At 41.4% G+C, this 20,730-nt stretch overlaps 1 protein-coding gene and 2 pseudogenes across 11 annotated transcripts in view; all 3 read right to left on the reverse strand.

Annotated features, from left to right (window-relative positions):
* LOC125894504 (protocadherin alpha-C2-like) overlaps positions 1 to 20,730 on the reverse strand; it is a 232,042-nt gene that overhangs the window by 155,311 nt on the left and 56,001 nt on the right. Inside the window, exon 1 of one of the 11 annotated variants that reach the window (XM_049585952.1) lies at positions 14,315 to 16,687. The exons of 7 other annotated variants lie outside the window; for them this stretch is intronic. In XM_049585952.1, the coding sequence (XP_049441909.1) occupies positions 14,315 to 16,687 (2,373 nt within the window). Of the gene's footprint in view, positions 1 to 744; positions 836 to 7,473; positions 9,980 to 10,818; positions 13,189 to 14,314; positions 16,688 to 20,730 lie in introns of those variants that run through there. 3 more of the 11 variants (XM_049585960.1, XM_049585959.1, XM_049585966.1) reach the window with 3 other exon arrangements.
* LOC125894511 (protocadherin alpha-3-like) lies at positions 800 to 3,315 on the reverse strand (annotated as a pseudogene).
* LOC125894990 (protocadherin alpha-3-like) lies at positions 18,253 to 20,724 on the reverse strand (annotated as a pseudogene).

The raw sequence follows: 20,730 nt of genomic DNA on the forward strand, positions 1-20,730 counted from the left end.
GGATGTTCAGCCCGAGTCTTTCTCTTTCACAAGCAGTGACACCATGCGAGCTGACGCTACAATGCAGACGCAATATATATATATATATATATATATATATATATACATAAAAAAAAAATTAAAAAATCATGTGACGTTCACACTGGTTTCACTTTTCCACTGCTACAAAAACGCAACAAAGAGAACAAAAGAATAACAAGACAGTACGAGCATGAGGCGAGATATTGATTGGATAATTACAACCTGTAGGGCTACTATGAATAACATAATGGATAATAGTAAATGATTATTAATTGCATAAATACATTAATCGACTTTAGCAGTTTTCTTACTTCTCCAGATGCCCGTCTGTGCAACTGTGTTTTCAGTTTCACAAGAAAGTATGCATTTCTATTTACAGAAACATCTCTTAATCTTAATACCTATTTTGGCCAACATTTCACAACAATCCACAACATTCCATTTTGCATCACCAACACAAAGTCAATATAAGGTTGAATCGTTTTGGGGGGATTAATTTCATTTTCAAGCACACGGGGACAACACAGCATTAAGGTACAATCACAGCGTACAAACTGTAGTCCAAAGTGTCAACAGTTAACATTCAGTGCTGTCAACAGAACCCCCTATAAACCAACAACTCAACTCAGCAGTCTCATAACAATGCACAACATCTTCATTTCCCTCAGTGATTAATGTCTGTGGTTCATTTCTAGCCAGTGATTAGGTGGTGTGATTCAGTACTTTTGGGACACTTTCATTTATAGGATCCGTGTCTCATGTATCAGTAGCATTTCATACAAGAACTGCCTTGAAATAAAGTGACCTTTCTTACCTCTTCAGAAGTACATCTCCTGTCAGGGAGCACTAGTGTGTTGGCATGGCTGCCAGGGACTATAGTAGATCCTATACTCATCCTGGGTCCAACTAACATGTAGCGTTTGTCTCCAGATCTGTACTGGATGCTGTGACACAGTGTCCCATCATAATTAGCCTCTTGGAGATATTTGGAAGTATAGTCTGTGGATTTGGAGCACTGCATTGCAATCAGCACGATGATACTGATGATAAAAAGTAGAGAAACTGAGCCCAAAGTTATCATGAGGTAAAATGTCACATTGTCCTCCTCGTCAACTTTAGTTGCACTTTTAACATCAGAAGCTGCAAAAGCCTCTCTGGGCTCCACAAGTTTGACAATGACAGTAGCTGTTGCTGAGAGTGAAACGTTGCCATTGTCTTTGACCAGTATGAGCAGTTTATGCTCAGCCTCGTCTGTCTCTGTGAATGAGCGAAGTGTTCTGATCTGTCCTGTATAGCGGTCCAAAGCAAAGAGACTGTGGTCAGTGACTTCCTGCAGTGAGAAGAGTAACCAGCCGTTATATCCTATATCAGCGTCATAGGCTCTGACTTTAGTCACCAAGTGTCCTGCGTTGACATTGCGGGGAATCTCCTCCACACCTTCAGCAGAACCGTTGGAGCTGACTGGATACAGGATGACTGGAGCGTTGTCGTTCTGATCCAGAATGAACACGTTCACTGTCACGTTGTTGCTTAGTGACGGAGTTCCTGAATCTGTGGCGACAACTTGGAACTGGAAAGTTTTCAGTGTCTCAAAGTCAAAACTTTTCAGCGCCAAAATATCTCCATTTTCAGAGTTGATATTTAAAAACAGACCAGAATTATCCCCACTGCTGTCTCTTGGGATGTGATATGAAATATGCGCATTATCACTGTCATCAAGGTCAGATGCTCTGACTGAAAATACAGGTGCTACCAAGTCATTGTTTTCAGTAATATAGAAGGTATAAGGACTCAGTGAAAACTGTGGTCTGTTATCATTCACATCTGAAACAACCACACTCACTGTCTTCTCAGATGAGAGTGATGGCTCACCAGTGTCCTTTGCAACAATTGTAAGCTCATAAAAAGATGTTTCTTCTCTGTCCAGCTGTGATCTGGTCACTATTGCGTACATATTATCTTGCATGGACGGAGATATAGCGAAAGGAACGTCCTCACGTATAAAGCAGGAAACCTTCCCATTGGCACCTGAATCCAAATCATTCACGCTGATCAAAGCTACAGTTGTTCCAATTCTTGAATCTTCGAGAACTGATTTTGAAAATGACGTAATTTCAATCTCTGGAGGATTATCATTAAGGTCGATTACCTTTATTATCACAGTTCTGTCTGTTGAAAAGGGGATCGTGCCTTTATCTGAAGCCTGAATATCAAGTTCATAGCTTTCATTTTCTTCAAAATCAATTAAACCTGTCACTTTAATTTCTCCCGTGCTTGGGTCTATGTTAAATAGCTCTTGTAAATGTATATCCACCTCTTTACCGAATGAGTAAACGATTTCGCCGTTTGCGCCCTCGTCCAAATCAGTCGCATTAACCTGAATAACTAATGTGCCAGGGGCTGCGTTTTCATTTAAAACGGCAGAATAAACATCTTTTGTAAACACTGGAGAATTGTCATTAACATCAAGCACCTCAATGAGTATTTCTATTGTTCCAGACAACGCTGGCTTCCCACCGTCAACAGCTGTTAGCAGAAGCTTGTGTTCTCTCACAGCCTCTCTGTCTAACTGCTTCTGTAACACCAGAAAGGGCATCTTACGGTCCTCGCCCCTCTCCTTAACTTCCAAACGAAAGTGATCATTGTGGCTCAGTTTATAATGCTGAACAGTAAACTGACCGCCATCGGGGTCGCGTGCAGGTTGGAGCTGAAATCGCGCTCCCGGTAATGTCGATTCAAATATCTCCAGTCGCTTCTCCTTCTCTGGAAAGACGGGGGAGTGGTCGTTTACATCCAGCACCTCTATAGCCACATAATGGATTTCCAGAGGGTTTTCTAGCACTGTTTTAAGGTTGATTATACACGCGCTGCTTCGTTCACAGATCTTTTCCCTGTCCACTTTCCTGCTGACGTACAGGATGCCGTCGTCTTTATTTAAATGAAAAAGGGGTTCCGTTGAACCGCCAACAATGCGATACTCCCTGTTTTTCAGTGTAGCCTTGTCAATTCCTAAGTCTTTCGCAATGTTTCCAACAACGCTTCCTTCTTTTACCTCTTCGGAGATGGAATATCTGATCTGAGCGGAGGCTTCGCTCCAAAACGTCACCAAAACCACCATGAAGACGACGCATCTCCATCGCTCCATCCACACCTGCCGTCCGCTTTGTTCCATCATGAACAAAAGAAGGATGATTTCAGGATCTAAAATTGTTTGGTCACAAAATAATAATCAGCATTATTCCTTTGTAAACTGCGTCCCATCGCCAGTACAGTCCTGGTGGTTGCACAATGCCAGTTTCCTCTCCAAGCCCCTTAAACGTAATGCCAAAATACAGGATAGGACCTAATAGTGATGAAGAAGAGTTCTAGACACAATATTTGCCATTATGCTGACACCATGCGATCCAGAACGTTATTGCAGCTCGTTTCGACCAAACGTATAAAATCATAAGTCCATACAGCAACGACAACACACGACAAAAGAGAAAAATGGTCGGGTTATATATGACGAAAGATATATGCATTAACAGTCATTTTCATTAAGCAATAGACTTGAGTTCCAGCCAGTTTCTAAAAACAACTTTCAGCACCACAGACAGCGACACCTCCTACTGCACTCAGAAACTCAGATTAATTGGACGTCATTTAAACTGCGAACTATCTCCAACAACAAGAACGCAGCGCTATGTGCAAACAATGGCAAATGCAACACGGTGTTATCTAAACTTACACATGTGTGCTTTATAGAGTGTAGTGAAAAAGAAGGAGACAACAAACTAACAGACAGATGGTCAGCATATGAATCAGTCTGTATTAACTGCTGTTGTTACAGCTATGCTAAAACCAGAGGACACCAGTCAAGTGTCATACCTCACAAATTTATATAGCAATGCCCCAAAAAGTACACATTCGGTATATGCAGTAGGTGATGGACTGGAATAATTTCTGAACAAACAAATGAATAACACTGCCAGTGGAAAGAAGTTAGGGATTTCACAAAGAATGTCTTACCTCTCCAGATCCCCTCCTCCTGTCAGGGAGCACTAGTGTGTTGGCATGGCTGCCAGGGACTATAGTAGATCCTATACTCATCCTGGGTCCAACTAACATGTAGCGTTTGTCTCCAGATCTGTACTGGATGCTGTGACACAGTGTCCCATCATAATTAGCCTCTTGTAGATATTTGGAAGTATAGTCTGTGGATTTGGAGCACTGCATTGCAATCAGCACGATGATACTGATGATAAAAAGCAGAGAAACTGAGCCCAAAGTTATCATGAGGTAAAATGTCACATTGTCCTCCTCGTCAACTTTAGTTGCACTTTTAACATCAGAAGCTGCAAAAGCCTCTCTGGGCTCCACAAGTTTGACAATGACAGTAGCTGTTGCTGAGAGTGAAACGTTGCCATTGTCTTTGACCAGTATGAGCAGTTTATGCTCAGCCTCGTCTGTCTCTGTGAATGAGCGAAGTGTTCTGATCTGTCCTGTATAGCGGTCCAAAGCAAAGAGACTGTGGTCAGTGACTTCCTGCAGTGAAGAGTAACCAGCCGTTATATCCTATATCAGCGTCATAGGCTCTGACTTTAGTCACCAAGTGTCCTGCGTTGACATTGCGGGGAATCTCCTCCACACCTTCAGCAGAACCGTTGGAGCTGACTGGATACAGGATGACTGGAGCGTTGTCGTTCTGATCCAGAATGAACACATTCACTGTCACGTTGTTGCTTAGTGACGGAGTTCCTGAATCTGTGGCAACAACTTGGAACTGGAAAGTTTTCACTTTTTCAAAGTCGAAACTTTTTAGCGCCAAAATGTCTCCATTTTCAGAGTTTATGTTGAGAAATGAAGCCAATTTATTTTCCGTACCTGAGTCTCTGACAATATGATAGGATATATGCGCATTGTTGTTCTCATCACGATCAAAAGCTTTAACAGAAAACACAGAGACTCCTGGCTCATTACCTTCAGTCACATAGAAAGTATATGGACTCAGTGAAAACTCTGGACTGTTGTCATTCACATCTGATACAACAACGCTGATTGTCTTTTCAGATGATAATGGTGGTTGACCAGCGTCTTTTGCAACTACTGTGATGGTGTAATGTGACTGTTTCTCTCTGTCCAGTGGGGATTTAGTCACTAATGAATACATTTTGTCTTGTAAAGATGGTGTTAAAGCAAAAGGAACATCTTCACCTATGGAGCAAATAACATTTCCATTGAGCCCAGAGTCCAAGTCATTTACACTGATCAGGGCAACTGTAGTTCCAGGTCTGGAGTCTTCAGGGATGGAGCTTGAAAATGAGGTAACTTCAATCTCAGGTGCATTATCATTGACGTCAACTATCTTGATGATGACACTTTTTTCTGTAGCTAGAGGAGCGGTGCCTTTATCTGTTGCTTGAATTTCAATTTCATATTTATCTTTGTCCTCATAGTCTATTACACCTTTCACAATTATTTCACCTGTTGATGGATTTATATCAAAAAGCATTAATAATCTATGACTCACACTGTTGCTAAATGAGTAAACCACTTCTCCGTTTGGTCCTTCATCTAAATCAGTTGCATTCACTTGTACGATTGTTGTGTCTACTGGAGAGTTTTCATCGAGCATCACAGAATAAACATCTTTAGAAAAAGCAGGTGCGTTATCATTAACATCTAAAACATTTACGAGAATATTCATCGTACCAGATTTCGGAGGTTTCCCTCCATCCAGTGCGGTCAGCACTAATGAGTGGCTTCCCGCTGCCTCTCTATCCAAAGATTTCTGCACAATTATTATAGGTATTTTACCATCCTCTCCCTTATCCTTAACTTCTAATCGAAAGTGGTCGTTGGGGCTCAATTTATACTGTTGCACAGAAAAATGACCACTGTCTGGATCACGCGAGGCTTTGAGCTGAATACGTACTCCAGGTAACACAGACTCTGAAATCTCCAGCGTCTTTTCTTTCTCCGGGAAACTGGGAGAATGGTCATTAATATCCACAACTTCCACTCCTACATAGTGAACTTCCAGTGGATTTTCTAGCACAGTTTTCAGATTAAGCAAACACGTACTGCTCCTCTCACACACCTCTTCTCTGTCGATCTGCCGGTTGACGTACAGGATGCCGTCATTCTGATCTACACGGAAAAGAGGATCCACCGCACTCGAGACAATCCGATATTTCCTGTCTTTCAGCGTGCCTTTATCCAATCCCAAATCCTTTGCTATATTCCCGACCACAGTTCCTCCGTTAACTTCCTCAGAGATAGAGTATCTTAACTGCGCCGAGGCCACGCTCCACAAAAGCACAGCGACCACGCAGCGGACCCACCGTCCTCTCGCCCTTCTTGCCTCGCATCCTCTTTGTTCCATGATCAAAACCAAAACTGGTATCGATTCCTCACGGAATTAATGACCGTGCAGTAAGAAATTAACCCAACACATCCGGGTATGCAAATGTTTACTCTGTTTAAAAAAATGTCCAAAATACGGTACAGTATTTATAAAGACACCAGCAGGCAGCAAAGCGACTCTGCTAGGGGTCGAACTGAGAGAGATATAAAGAGGTGGAACCAAATGCAGTGACGACAAGTTCACGTTATTTTACTCACACACTGACACCATGCGATCTCATTGCTCACTGCAAGGAAATCAAAGCTTGTACAGCTAGTTTTTTTTTAACACATTGCAAAGTTCTATACTTCTTTACTTTGACCCAGTGCCTGATTGTTGTTTGCTATACCTTAGGTGAGGGGATGCCTCATTACAATGCAGCCCACCTCATGTTGATTTCACAAGCACACAGTATAGATGAAGATGGAGACATAAATTCCTTCCAAATTTCTTGTAACCATATAATAACTTTTAATTCCAATCGCTTGATATTTACAAACAAAAACATATGAGGTAAATGCATTTCACAAGTAAGAGGTTTGACATTTCTTACAGTGTACCCACAGCTATCAAAACACAAGAGCAAAACGTATCAGCACCATGGACAGAGAATAAAGCTGGTTACAACTGACTCCAGTCACACGTGTGACCCTGATACTGTGTTATACTACATGACAGAAGCCCAAAATCACCTTATGGTTTAAGTGAAAGTGCAGCATGTCTGAAACAGTGCAAACTGATCTTTTGAAATGATCTTTTATACTGTATGTGTTTTATGAAGTATAGTGTAAAAGAAGGAAACAGTAAACTGACAAACAGATCAGCATATACGTCACCCTGTATTAACTACTGATACAGCTGCTTTAAGTCCATATACAGTATGATCAAAACTGCAGCTGAAAACCAGAGGACACCAGTCAAGCATCCTACCTTGCAAAACTATAGAACGATGCCAAACAAAAAGTACACATGCAGTAGGAGATGGACTGTAATACTGTCTGAACCAACAAATAAGTAACACTGCCAGTGGAAACAAGTCAGGGTTTTCAAAAAGAATGCCTTACCTCTCCAGATCCCCTCCTCCTGTCAGGGAGCACTAGTGTGTTGGCATGGCTGCCAGGGACTATAGTAGATCCTATACTCATCCTGGGTCCAACTAACATGTAGCGTTTGTCTCCAGATCTGTACTGGATGCTGTGACACAGTGTCCCATCATAATTAGCCTCTTGGAGATATTTGGAAGTATAGTCTGTGGATTTGGAGCACTGCATTGCAATCAGCACGATGATACTGATGATAAAAAGTAGAGAAACTGAGCCCAAAGTTATCATGAGGTAAAATGTCACATTGTCCTCCTCGTCAACTTTAGTTGCACTTTTAACATCAGAAGCTGCAAAAGCCTCTCTGGGCTCCACAAGTTTGACAATGACAGTAGCTGTTGCTGAGAGTGAAACGTTGCCATTGTCTTTGACCAGTATGAGCAGTTTATGCTCAGCCTCATCTGTCTCTGTGAATGAGCGAAGTGTTCTGATCTGTCCTGTATAGCGGTCCAAAGCAAAGAGACTGTGGTCAGTGACTTCCTGCAGTGAAAAGAGTAACCAGCCGTTATATCCTATATCAGCGTCATAGGCTCTGACTTTAGTCACCAAGTGTCCTGCGTTGACATTGCGGGGAATCTCCTCCACACCTTCAGCAGAACCGTTGGAGCTGACTGGATACAGGATGACTGGAGCGTTGTCGTTCTGATCCAGAATGAACACGTTCACTGTCACATTGTTGCTTAGTGACGGAGTTCCTGAATCTGTGGCAACAACTTGGAACTGGAAAGTTTTCACTGTTTCAAAGTCGAAACTTTTTAGTGCCAAAATATCTCCAGTTTCAGAGTTTATGTTGAGAAATGAGGTCAATTTGTTATCCGTGCTTGAGTCTCTGACAATATGATAGGCTATAACTGCGTTTTCGTTTTCATCACGATCAAAAGCTTTAACAGAAAACACAGAGACTCCTGGCTCATTGCCCTCAGTCACATAGAAAGTATATGGACTCAGTGAAAACTCTGGACTGTTGTCATTCACATCTGATACAACAACGCTTATTGTCTTTTCAGATGATAATGGTGGTTGACCAGCGTCTTTTGCAGTTATTGTCAGCTCATATTGTGACTGTTTCTCTCTGTCCAGAGGGGATTTAGTCACTAATGAATACATCTTGTCTTGTAAAGATGGTGTTAAAGCAAAAGGAACATCCTCACCTATGGAGCAAATAACTTTTCCATTGAGCCCAGAGTCCAAGTCATTTACACTGATCAGGGCAACTGTAGTTCCAGGTCTGGAGTCTTCAGGGATGGAGGTTGAGAATGAGGTAACTTCAATCTCAGGTGCATTATCATTAACATCAACTATCTTGATGATGACGCTTTTTTCTGATGTTAGCGGAGCAAGACCTTTATCTGATGCTTCAATTTCAATTTCGTACTTATCCTTTTTCTCATAGTCTATTAGACCTTTGACAATTATCTCACCTGTTGATGGATTTATTTCAAAAATTGTAAATAATTTATTACTCACACTATTGCCAAATGAGTAATACACTTCTCCATTCTGACTTTCATCCAAATCAGTTGCATTCACTTCTACTACAGTGGTGCCTATTGGAGAATTTTCAGAGAGTGTAACAGAATAAACATCTTTAGTGAAAACAGGTGTGTTATCATTAACATCCAAAACCTTTACTAGAATATTCATATTACCGGATTTCGGAGGTTTCCCTCCATCCAGTGCGGTCAGCACTAAGGCGTGACTTCCCGCTGCTTCTCTATCCAGTGATTTTTGCAAAACCAATATTGGTATTTTACCGTCTTCTCCTTTATCCCTAACCTCCAAACGGAAGTGATCGTTTTGGCTGAGTTTATACTGCTGCACGGAGAAATGACCACTGTCTCCATCCCGTGAGGGTTTTAGCTGAAATCGTGCTCCGGGCAGCACAGACTCTGAAATCTCTAACCGTTTCTCTTCCTCCGGGAAAGTGGGAGAATGATCATTTATATCCACCACCTCCACTTCAACATAGTGCACCTCCAGAGGGTTTTCTAGCACTGTTTTCAAATTTATTAAACACGTACTGCTCTGCGCGCACACCTCTTCTCTGTCAATCTTCCGGCTCACATACAGGATGCCATCGTTCTGATTTACATGGAAAAGAGGTTCCTCGTTACTAGAAACAACCCGATACTTTCTCTCTTTCAGTGTGCTCTTATCCAATCCCAGATCTTTTGCGACATTTCCAACCACAGTTCCTTCGTTAACCTCCTCGGAAATAGAGTATCGTATTTGCGCAGAAGCCACACTCCACAAAAGCACAGCAACCACACAGCCGACCAGATATCCTCTCGCTCTGCGTCTGCCGTAGCTTCTTTGTTCCATGGTTAAACCCGATATCCTCAGTGATCATTCACAACAACAAAAACCGCTTTGCAATGAACGAATACAATACTTCCACATGTGAAAATAATCATCCCTTTGTTAGTACAGCAGACATGACGATAAATAGAGTCTCCCCAAAAGCAGCAGGACGCTCAGAAACGACCGTGTTAATCTCGAACTGAGGCAGCGATCAAGAGGTGGAACCACAATGCGCTGACGACAAGCACAGGCAATGCTGACTTTTTTTTTCATAACACTGACACCATGCGATCTGAAATCTTACTGCAGAAAATCAAAAGCCAGCAGCATTTTATCTGAAAGACAGGTCGTGGGTGTTTAATTATTACCTATTTTTGTCGAAGTAGTGCCAAAAAATAGTATGGTGAAATGAAATAGACGATGGAGCTGCTCACCTGAAAAACAAAACCTCCTTCTCAAAGATTTAAAACAGACACTTTCAGAATGAAGACAATAATCTACCAAACACACGGAAATATGTTTCCCTCATAAAACACTGAGATGAAGTCACTGGCTTTTTGTATAACTTATGAACACATTCTGGGAAATGACAGCAAACATGCGCAGCACCATGGACAGCGAATAACACCAACTTCACTTCTGTTCCACTACATTTGGTCATAGTATCCCATTTCAAGTTTGTGAGTAATGTACCACAGATACAGGCTTATTCAGTTTTCAAACTTGCCAAGGAAAACAAAACAGCACAACAATCCAATGCTGCATTTTTCAAAAGCATACAAGACCCCAGGAAAGCATGAAATACAATATATGTGCAGCCAAAAACTAATTAAGTGATCAGCAGACGCGCCACAACTTAAATAACTGTCTGCCTTAATGCTTTACTGCATAGTGGTGGGAGAAAAACAAAACTTGGACATTAAAGGTTTTTTTGATTATAAAAGTTTTGCCCAAAACATATTTGGTAGTGCCCATTCCTTCAACATTAATGCTTGTTTAATGTCTTACCTCTCCAGAGCCCCTCCTCCTGTCAGGGAGCACTAGTGTGTTGGCATGGCTGCCAGGGACTATAGTAGATCCTATACTCATCCTGGGTCCAACTAACATGTAGCGTTTGTCTCCAGATCTGTACTGGATGCTGTGACACAGTGTCCCATCATAATTAGCCTCTTGGAGATATTTGGAGGTATAGTCTGTGGATTTGGAGCACTGCATTGCAATCAGCACAATGATACTGATGATAAAAAGTAGAGAAACTGAGCCCAAAGTTATCATGAGGTAAAATGTCACATTGTCCTCCTCGTCAACTTTAGTTGCACTTTTAACATCAGAAGCTGCAAAAGCCTCTCTGGGCTCCACAAGTTTGACAATGACAGTAGCTGTTGCTGAGAGTGAAACGTTGCCATTGTCTTTGACCAGTATGAGCAGTTTATGCTCAGCCTCGTCTGTCTCTGTGAATGAGCGAAGTGTTCTGATCTGTCCTGTATAGCGGTCCAAAGCAAAGAGACTGTGGTCAGTGACTTCCTGCAGTGAGAAGAGTAACCAGCCGTTATATCCTATATCAGCGTCATAGGCTCTGACTTTAGTCACCAAGTGTCCTGCGTTGACATTGCGGGGAATCTCCTCCACACCTTCAGCAGAACCGTTGGAGCTGACTGGATACAGGATGACTGGAGCGTTGTCGTTCTGATCCAGAATGAACACGTTCACTGTCACGTTGTTGCTTAGTGACGGAGTTCCTGAATCTGTGGCGACAACTTGGAACTGGAAAGTTTTCACTGTTTCAAAGTCGAAACTTTTTAGCGCCAAAATATTTCCATTTTCAGAGTTTATGTTGAGAAAAGAAGTCAATTTGTTATCAGTGCTTGAGTCTCTGACTATATGATAGGATATAACTGCGTTTTCGTTCTCATCACGATCAAAAGCTTTAACAGAAAACACAGAGACTCCTGGCTCATTACCTTCAGTCACATAGAAAGTATATGGACTCAGTGAAAACTCTGGACTGTTGTCATTCACATCTGATACAACAACGCTGATTGTCTTTTCAGATGATAATGACGGTTGACCAGCGTCTTTTGCAACTACTGTGATGGAGTAATGTGACTGTTTCTCTCTGTCCAGTGGGGATTTAGTCACTAATGAATACATTTTGTCTTGTAAAGATGGTGTTAAAGCAAAAGGAACATCCTCACCTATGGAGCAAATAACATTTCCATTGAGCCCAGAGTCCAAGTCATTTACACTGATCAGGGCAACTGTAGTTCCAGGTCTGGAGTCTTCAGGGATGGAGGTTGAAAATGAGGTAACTTCAATCTCAGGTGCATTATCATTGACATCAACTACCTTGATAATAACGCTTTTCTGTGTGGTCAGAGGAGCCAGACCTTTATCCGATGCTTGAATTTCAATTTCATATTTGTCCTTCTGCTCATAGTCTATGACACCTTTAACAATTATCTCTCCTGTTGGTGGATCAATATCAAAAAGCTCTAATAACCTGTGATTCACAATACTGCTAAACGAGTAAACCACTTCTCCGTTTGGTCCTTCATCTAAATCAGTTGCATTCACTTGTATGACTGTTTTGCCTACTGGAGCATTTTCATCAAGCATCACAGAATAAACATCTTTTGTGAAAACAGGTGTGTTATCATTAACATCTAAAACATTCACTAGAATATTCATAGTACCAGATTTCGGAGGTTTCCCTCCATCCAGTGCGGTCAGCACTAATGAGTGGCTTCCCGCTGCCTCTCTATCCAAAGACTTCTGCACAATTAATATAGGTATTTTCCCATCTTCTCCCTTATCCTTAACTTCCAATCGGAAGTGGTCATTGGGGCTGAGTTTATACTGCTGAACAGAGAACGGACCACCGTCTGGATCTCTCGCGTGCTGTAGCGGAATACGTACTCCGGGTAACACAGACTCTGAAATCTCCAACGTTTTATCTTTACCCGGGAAGCTCGGAGAATGGTCATTTATATCTAAAACTTCCACCCCCATATAATGCACCTCCAGTGGATTTTCTAGCACGGTTTTCAGATTAATTAAACACGTACTGCTCTGCGCGCACACCTCTTCTCTGTCAATCTCCCGGCTCACATACAGGATGCCATCGTGTTGATTTACATAGAAAAGGGGATCCGCGTTACTAGACACGATGCGATACTTCCTGTCTCTCAGTGTGCTTTTATCCAATCCCAGATCTTTCGCTACATTTCCAACCACAGTTCCTTCGTTAACTTCCTCGGAGATGGAATATCGTATTTGCGCTGAAGCCACGCTCCACAAAAGCACAGCAACCACACAGCCGACCAGATATCCTCTCGCCCTGCGTCTGCCGTATCTTCTTTGTTCCATGGTTAAAGCCGATATCCTCAGTGATCATTCACAGCAGCAAAACCCGCATTTCAATGAACGAATACAATACTTCCACATGTGAAAATATTCATCTTCTTGTTAGCGCAGCAGACATGGCGATAAATAGTCTCCACAAAAGCAGCAGGAAGCTCAGAAACGACCGTGTTAATCTCGAACTGAGGCAGCGATCAAGAGGTGGAACCACAATGCGCTGACGACAAGCACAGGCAATGCTGACTTTTTTCCTATTACACTGACACCATGCGATCTGAATTCTTACTGCAGTAAATCAAAAGCCAGCAGCACTTTAGTTAATTGTTAGATAATGTGTGTTAAATGAATACTTATTTTTGTCGAAACAGTGCCAAACACCAGTGTGATGAATGGAAATAGACGATGGAGCTGCTCACTTGAAAATCAAAACCTCATTCTTATAGATTTAAAACAGACACTTAAAAAATGAAGACAATAATCTACCAAACACACGGAAATATGTTTACACTGAGATGAAGTCACTGGCTTTTGATATAACTTATGAACACAGCCTGAAAATGACAGCTAACCTGATAAGCACCATGGACAGCGAATAACACCATCTTGACTTCTCTCCTGCCACAGTGGGTCATGGTATCCCATTATACGTTTATGATAAAAGTACCACAAACACAGGCTTATTCAGATTTCAAACTTGCCAAGGAAAACAACACAGTGATCCAATGTTGCATTTTTCAGAAGCATACAAAACCCAAGGAAATCATGAAATACAATATACGTATATGCAGCCAAAACTAATAAAATGATCACCAGAGGCGCCACAGTTTAATAATTTTCTGCCACAAATTATGTTCAAAAACAGAAAAATCTGAATAAAAATTCAGTGCTACGTCATCAAAAACTTTCTTGCAGTTTAACCATGATGTTTCCACTATCTTAACTGACAGTTTTAATTGCTTCACCAACTTAACTATGCCTTAATTCTTAACTCTGTCCATAGTAGTGGGGGAAAGAATTAAAACTTTGACATTAAAAGCTTTTCAGACATGTCCATTATGAAGGTATTGCAAATAATGTTATAAATGAACATACTGAAGATATTGCCCACTGCTTCAACATCAGTGCTTGATTAAGTATGTCTTACCTCTTCAGAAGCATGTCTCCTGTCAGGGAGCACTAGTGTATTCGCATGGCTGCCAGGGACTATCGTAGATCCTATACTCATCCTGGGTCCAACTAACATGTAGCGTTTGTCTCCAGATCTGTACTGGATGCTGTGACACAGTGTCCCATCATAATTAGCCTCTTGGAGATATTTGGAAGTATAGTCTGTGGATTTGGAGCACTGCATTGCAATCAGCACGATGATACTGATGATAAAAAGTAGAGAAACTGAGCCCAAAGTTATCATGAGGTAAAATGTCACATTGTCCTCCTCGTCAACTTTAGTTGCACTTTTAACATCAGAAGCTGCAAAAGCCTCTCTGGGCTCCACAAGTTTGACAATGACAGTAGCTGTTGCTGAGAGTGAAACGTTGCCATTGTCTTTGACCAGTATGAGCAGTTTATGCTCAGCCTCGTCTGTCTCTGTGAATGAGCGAAGTGTTCTGATCTGTCCTGTATAGCGGTCCAAAGCAAAGAGACTGTGGTCAGTGACTTCCTGCAGTGAAAAGAGTAACCAGCCGTTATATCCTATATCAGCGTCATAGGCTCTGACTTTAGTCACCAAGTGTCCTGCGTTGACATTGCGGGGAATCTCCTCCACACCTTCAGCAGAACCGTTGGAGCTGACTGGATACAGGATGACTGGAGCGTTGTCGTTCTGATCCAGAATGAACACGTTCACTGTCACGTTGTTGCTTAGTGACGGAGTTCCTGAATCTGTGGCGACAACTTGGAACTGGAAAGTTTTCACTGTTTCAAAGTCGAAACTTTTTAGCGCCAAAATATCTCCATTTTCAGAGTTTATGTTGAGAAATGAAGCCAATTTATTTTCCGTGCTTGAGTCTCTGACAATATGATAGGAAATAAGCGCATTGTTGTTCTCATCACAATCAAAAGCTTTAACAGAAAACACAGAGACTCCTGGCTCATTGCCCTCAGTCACATAGAAAGTATATGGACTCAGTGAAAACTCTGGACTGTTGTCATTCACATCTGATACAACAACGCTGATTGTCTTTTCAGATGTTAATGGTGGTTGACCAGCATCTTTTGCAGTTATTGTCAGCTCATATTGTGACTGTTTCTCTCTGTCCAGAGGAGATTTGGTCACTAATGAATACATTTTGTCTTGTAAAGATGGTGTTAAAGCAAAAGGAACATCCTCACCTATGGAGCAAATAACTTTTCCATTGAGCCCAGAGTCCAAGTCATTTACACTGATCAGGGCAACTGTAGTTCCAGGTCTGGAGTCTTCAGGGATGGAGCTTGAAAATGAGGTAACTTCAATCTCAGGTGCATTATCATTAACGTCAACTATCTTTATAATGACACTTTTGTCTGTTGTAAGAGGAGCCAGACCTTTATCTGATGCTTCAATTTCAAGTTCGTACCTATCCTTCTCCTCGTAGTCTATGACGCCTTTAACAGTTATCTCACCTGTTAATGGATCGATATCAAAAAGGTTCAACAAATCATGATGCATACTGTTGCTAAACGAGTAAATCACTTCTCCGTTTGGTCCTTCATCTAAATCAGTTGCACTGACTTGTATGACTGTTGTATCTACTGGAGAGTTTTCATCGAGCATCACAGAATAAACATCTTTAGTGAACACAGGTGTGTTATCATTAACGTCCAAAACATTTACCAGAATATTCATCGTACCAGATTTTGGAGGTTTCCCTCCATCCAGTGCGGTCAGCACTAATGAGTGGCTTTTTGCAGTTTCCCTGTCTAAAGGTTTTTGAACAACTAATACTGGTGTTTTCCCGTATTCTCCTTTATCCTTAACTTCCAAACGGAAGTGATCGTTTTGGCTGAGTTTATACTGCTGCACGGAGAAATGACCACTGTCTCCATCCCGTGAGGGTTTTAGCTGAAATCGTGCTCCGGGCAGCACAGACTCTGAAATCACCACCGTTGTCTCTTTTTCTGTAAAATTTGGTGAATGGTCATTTATATCCAGCAATTCCACACCAATATAATGCACCTCCAGTGGATTTTCTAACACGGTTTTCAGATTCATTAAACACGTACTGCTCTGCGCGCACACCTCTTCTCTGTCAATCTTCCGGCTCACATACAGGATGCCATCGTTTTGATTCACATGGAAAAGAGGATCCGCATTACTCGAAACAACCCGATACTTCCTCTCTTTCAGTGTGCTTTTATCCAATCCCAAATCCTTCGCTATATTTCCAACCACAGTTCCTTCGTTAACTTCCTCGGAGATGGAATATCGTGATTGCGCTGAAGCCACGCTCCACAAAAGCACAGCAACCACACAACCGACCAGATATCCTCTCGCATTTCGTAGCTTGCATCTTCTTTGTTCCATGGTTACACCCGACATCATCAATAATCCATCGTAACAACAATAACGGCGTTGTAAAATCAAAAGTATCCCGCACTCCTCTCTATGGTAATATTCACTGTCTTCCTACACAGTCTGAAATGGTAACAAACGGAATATTCAGGAAGGCAACAATAAAGACTGTGCTCATGTCGGTGTGATGATGTTCTCAAGAGGTGGAACCAAAATGTAATGACGACCAGCTCGTGTACTGCTGACTTCTTACATTCCACTGACACCATGCGACCAGACGTCTCACTACAGAAAGTCGAGGGGTCTTTGACACATTAGATTTATGATTTATGTTTCGCAGCTAGCACGAATCACTGACAAAAAGTAGTCTAGTAATTGTAAAGATACGAGGAGGTGGAGCTCTTTCTTAGTAAACATGCAAGCACAGTATTTCTTTCAAATGAAGTTAATAAGCAATGTCCTTTGGAGTGTTGGAGGATACTGCGGAAGTGCGAATGTCATGCGTGTCCTTTGATTAAGTTGCATTAATTAAATCGATGGGATTATGCCATTTTGCGTTTTGAAACAAACATTGGAAACTGAGACTAAACACTTTCAGCACCGTGGACAGCGACTACTACTAATTGAAGCTGAGTCTACTGTGAAAGTATTATAATTCTTTAAAAGGTCTACTGTACAATAATGCATTGTAAACCCCAGCATCGTTTATTTTTTCATGCTGGTGTGTTGCACCAATTTCTATGAGATACTTTGTGTGTTTTCTGGGGCTGAGTGTGGTGTGGGTATTGTGACACTGCTGATGCAGCATGCTCCTGTATCTGCAGTAAGTCAGCTCTCCTTTCTTGGAAGCATGACTTATCTCATTTAAACACACAAGCAACTATAACTGAACTGCAACTTAACGTTTTTAACAGCCACAATTTTTGAATATCGTACTGTGTAAAAATGATATCAACATTAAAAGCTGTATGACAAAAGAAACAATAAATTAATAGGGGTAAAAATAACTTAATATTTTGATACATAGGCCAAAAAGCATCAGACACATTATGACCTGCTGGAAATTAAAAATAGCAAGCAATATGCAAATGAAAAATTGTATAAATGGTAAGTCAGAATGCTGATTGGTGTTTTAAAAGTGTGGTGGTAAAATTTCTGAACTAGAATGGAATCATAAAATGCCCAAGCACTCTTTATGTTTAACTTTGCCCAGGTTAACCTATAAGACAAAAATGCATCATTACAGCGATGAAGGATCCCACCGACATGATAAAGCTAACAACAATCAACTAACACACAACAGTTTAAACTCTGTACTCCAAATCCCCCCTATATGCAGCAAAAATGAAATATAGATTAACAACCACTGGATGAGTCACTTTCAGCCCAGGAACAAAATGTTTCCATAATGTCAACCAAGTATTTTCGGAATTTGTCAAAACTTAACAACCCCTTAAAAGCTGACGTTATACATAAGGGTAAGAATTCCAATTGTATCTGGGACAAAAAAGCATTAGAAGTAAAATGTGCCGATAATGTTTGTTGGTTACCAATGTTTGCCCAGTGTGTCAATAAATATGTGTATGTTTCCTCTATATATATGTAATGCTCAACATAAAATTTATAAAAGAAAGTCTTCTGTTAATACAGCTTACCTCTGCAGATCCCCTCCTCCTGTCAGGGAGCACTAGTGTGTTGGCATGGCTGCCAGGGACTATAGTAGATCCTATACTCATCCTGGGTCCAACTAACATGTAGCGTTTGTCTCCAGATCTGTACTGGATGCTGTGACACAGTGTCCCATCATAATTAGCCTCTTGGAGATATTTGGAAGTATAGTCTGTGGATTTGGAGCACTGCATTGCAATCAGCACGATGATACTGATGATAAAAAGTAGAGAAACTGAGCCCAAAGTTATCATGAGGTAAAATGTCACATTGTCCTCCTCGTCAACTTTAGTTGCACTTTTAACATCAGAAGCTGCAAAAGCCTCTCTGGGCTCCACAAGTTTGACAATGACAGTAGCTGTTGCTGAGAGTGAAACGTTGCCATTGTCTTTGACCAGTATGAGCAGTTTATGCTCAGCCTCGTCTGTCTCTGTGAATGAGCGAAGTGTTCTGATCTGTCCTGTATAGCGGTCCAAAGCAAAGAGACTGTGGTCAGTGACTTCCTGCAGTGAAAAGTAACCAGCCGTTATATCCTATATCAGCGTCATAGGCTCTGACTTTAGTCACCAAGTGTCCTGCGTTGACATTGCGGGAATCTCCTCCACACCTTCAGCAGAACCGTTGGAGCTGACTGGATACAGGATGACTGACGTTGTCGTTCTGATCCAGAATGAACACGTTCACTGTCACGTTGTTGCTTAGTGACGGAGTTCCTGAATCTGTGGCAACAACTTGGAACTGGAAAGTTTTCACTGTTTCAAAGTCGAAACTTTTTAGTGCCAAAATATCTCCATTTTCAGAGTTTATGTTGAGAAAAGAAGTCAATTTGTTATCAGTGTTTGAGTCTCTGACAATATGATAGGATATAAGCGCATTGTCATTCTCATCACGATCAAAAGCTTTCACAGAAAACATAGAGACTCCTGGTTCATTACCCTCAGTGACATAGAAAGTATATGGACTCAGTGAAAACTCTGGACTGTTGTCATTCACATCTGATACAACAACGCTTATTGTCTTTTCAGATGATAATGGTGGTTGACCAGCGTCTTTTGCAGTTATTGTCAGCTCATACTGTGACTGTTTCTCTCTGTCCAGAGGAGATTTGGTCACTAATGAATACATCTTGTCTTGTAAAGATGGTGTTAAAGCAAAAGGAACATCCTCACCTATGGAGCAAATAACTTTTCCATTGAGCCCAGAGTCCAAGTCATTTACACTGATCAGGGCAACTGTAGTTCCAGGTCTGGAGTCTTCAGGGATGGAGCTTGAAAATGAGGTAACTTCGATCTCAGGTACATTATCATTAACATCAACTATCTTGATAATCACACTTTTTTCCGTAGCTAGAGGAGCAAGACCTTTGTCCATTGCTTGAATTTCAATCTCATACTTATCTTTCTCCTCGTAGTCTATGACGCCTTTTACAGTTATCTCACCTGTTAATGGATTGATATCAAATATGTTTAATATATTTTGATTCATACTGTTGCTAAAAGAATATATCACATCTCCATTTGATCCTTCATCCAAATCAGTTGCATTCACTTGAATGACTGTTGTGTCTACTGGAGAGTTTTCATCGAGCATCACAGAATAAACATCTTTAGTGAACACAGGTGCGTTATCATTAATATCCAAAACATTTACGAGAATATTCATAGTACCAGATTTTGGAGGTTTCCCTCCATCCAGTGCGGTCAGCACTAATGAATGACTTCCTCTAGTTTCCCTGTCTAAAGCCTTTTGAACAACCAATATTGGTGTTTTACCGTCTTCTCCTTTATCTTTAACTTCCAAACGGAAGTGATCGTTGTCACTGAGTTTATAGCGTTGCACTGAAAAATGACCACTGTCTGGATCACGTGAGGCTTTGAGCTGAATACGCGCTCCGGGCAGCACAGACTCTGAAATCTCCAACCTTGTCTCTCTCTCTGGGAAAATGGGAGAATGGTCATTTATGTCCACCACCTCCACTTCTACATAATGTACCTCCAGTGGATTTTCTAACACGGTTTTTAGACTCATTAAACACGTACTGCTCTGCGCGCACACCTCTTCTCTGTCAATCTTCCGGCTCACATACAGGATGCCATCGTTCTGATTTACATGGAAGAGATGATCCGCATTACTAGAAACAACCCGATACTTCCTGTCTTTCAGTGTGCTTTTATCCAATCCCAGATCTTTTGCTATATTTCCAACCACAGTTCCTTCGTTAACTTCCTCAGAGATGGAATATCGTATTTGCGCTGAAGCCACGCTCCACAAAAGCACAGCAACCACACAGCCGACCAGATATCCTCTCGCCCTGCGTTTCCCGTATCTTCTTTGTTCCATGGTTAAACCCGAAACATCAGTGGTCCAACACACGAACAACAGCTTCGTTGTAAATAGAATCC

This window comes from Epinephelus fuscoguttatus, linkage group LG9 (genome assembly GCF_011397635.1).
Source record: "Epinephelus fuscoguttatus linkage group LG9, E.fuscoguttatus.final_Chr_v1".
Lineage (NCBI taxonomy): Eukaryota > Metazoa > Chordata > Actinopteri > Perciformes > Serranidae > Epinephelus > Epinephelus fuscoguttatus.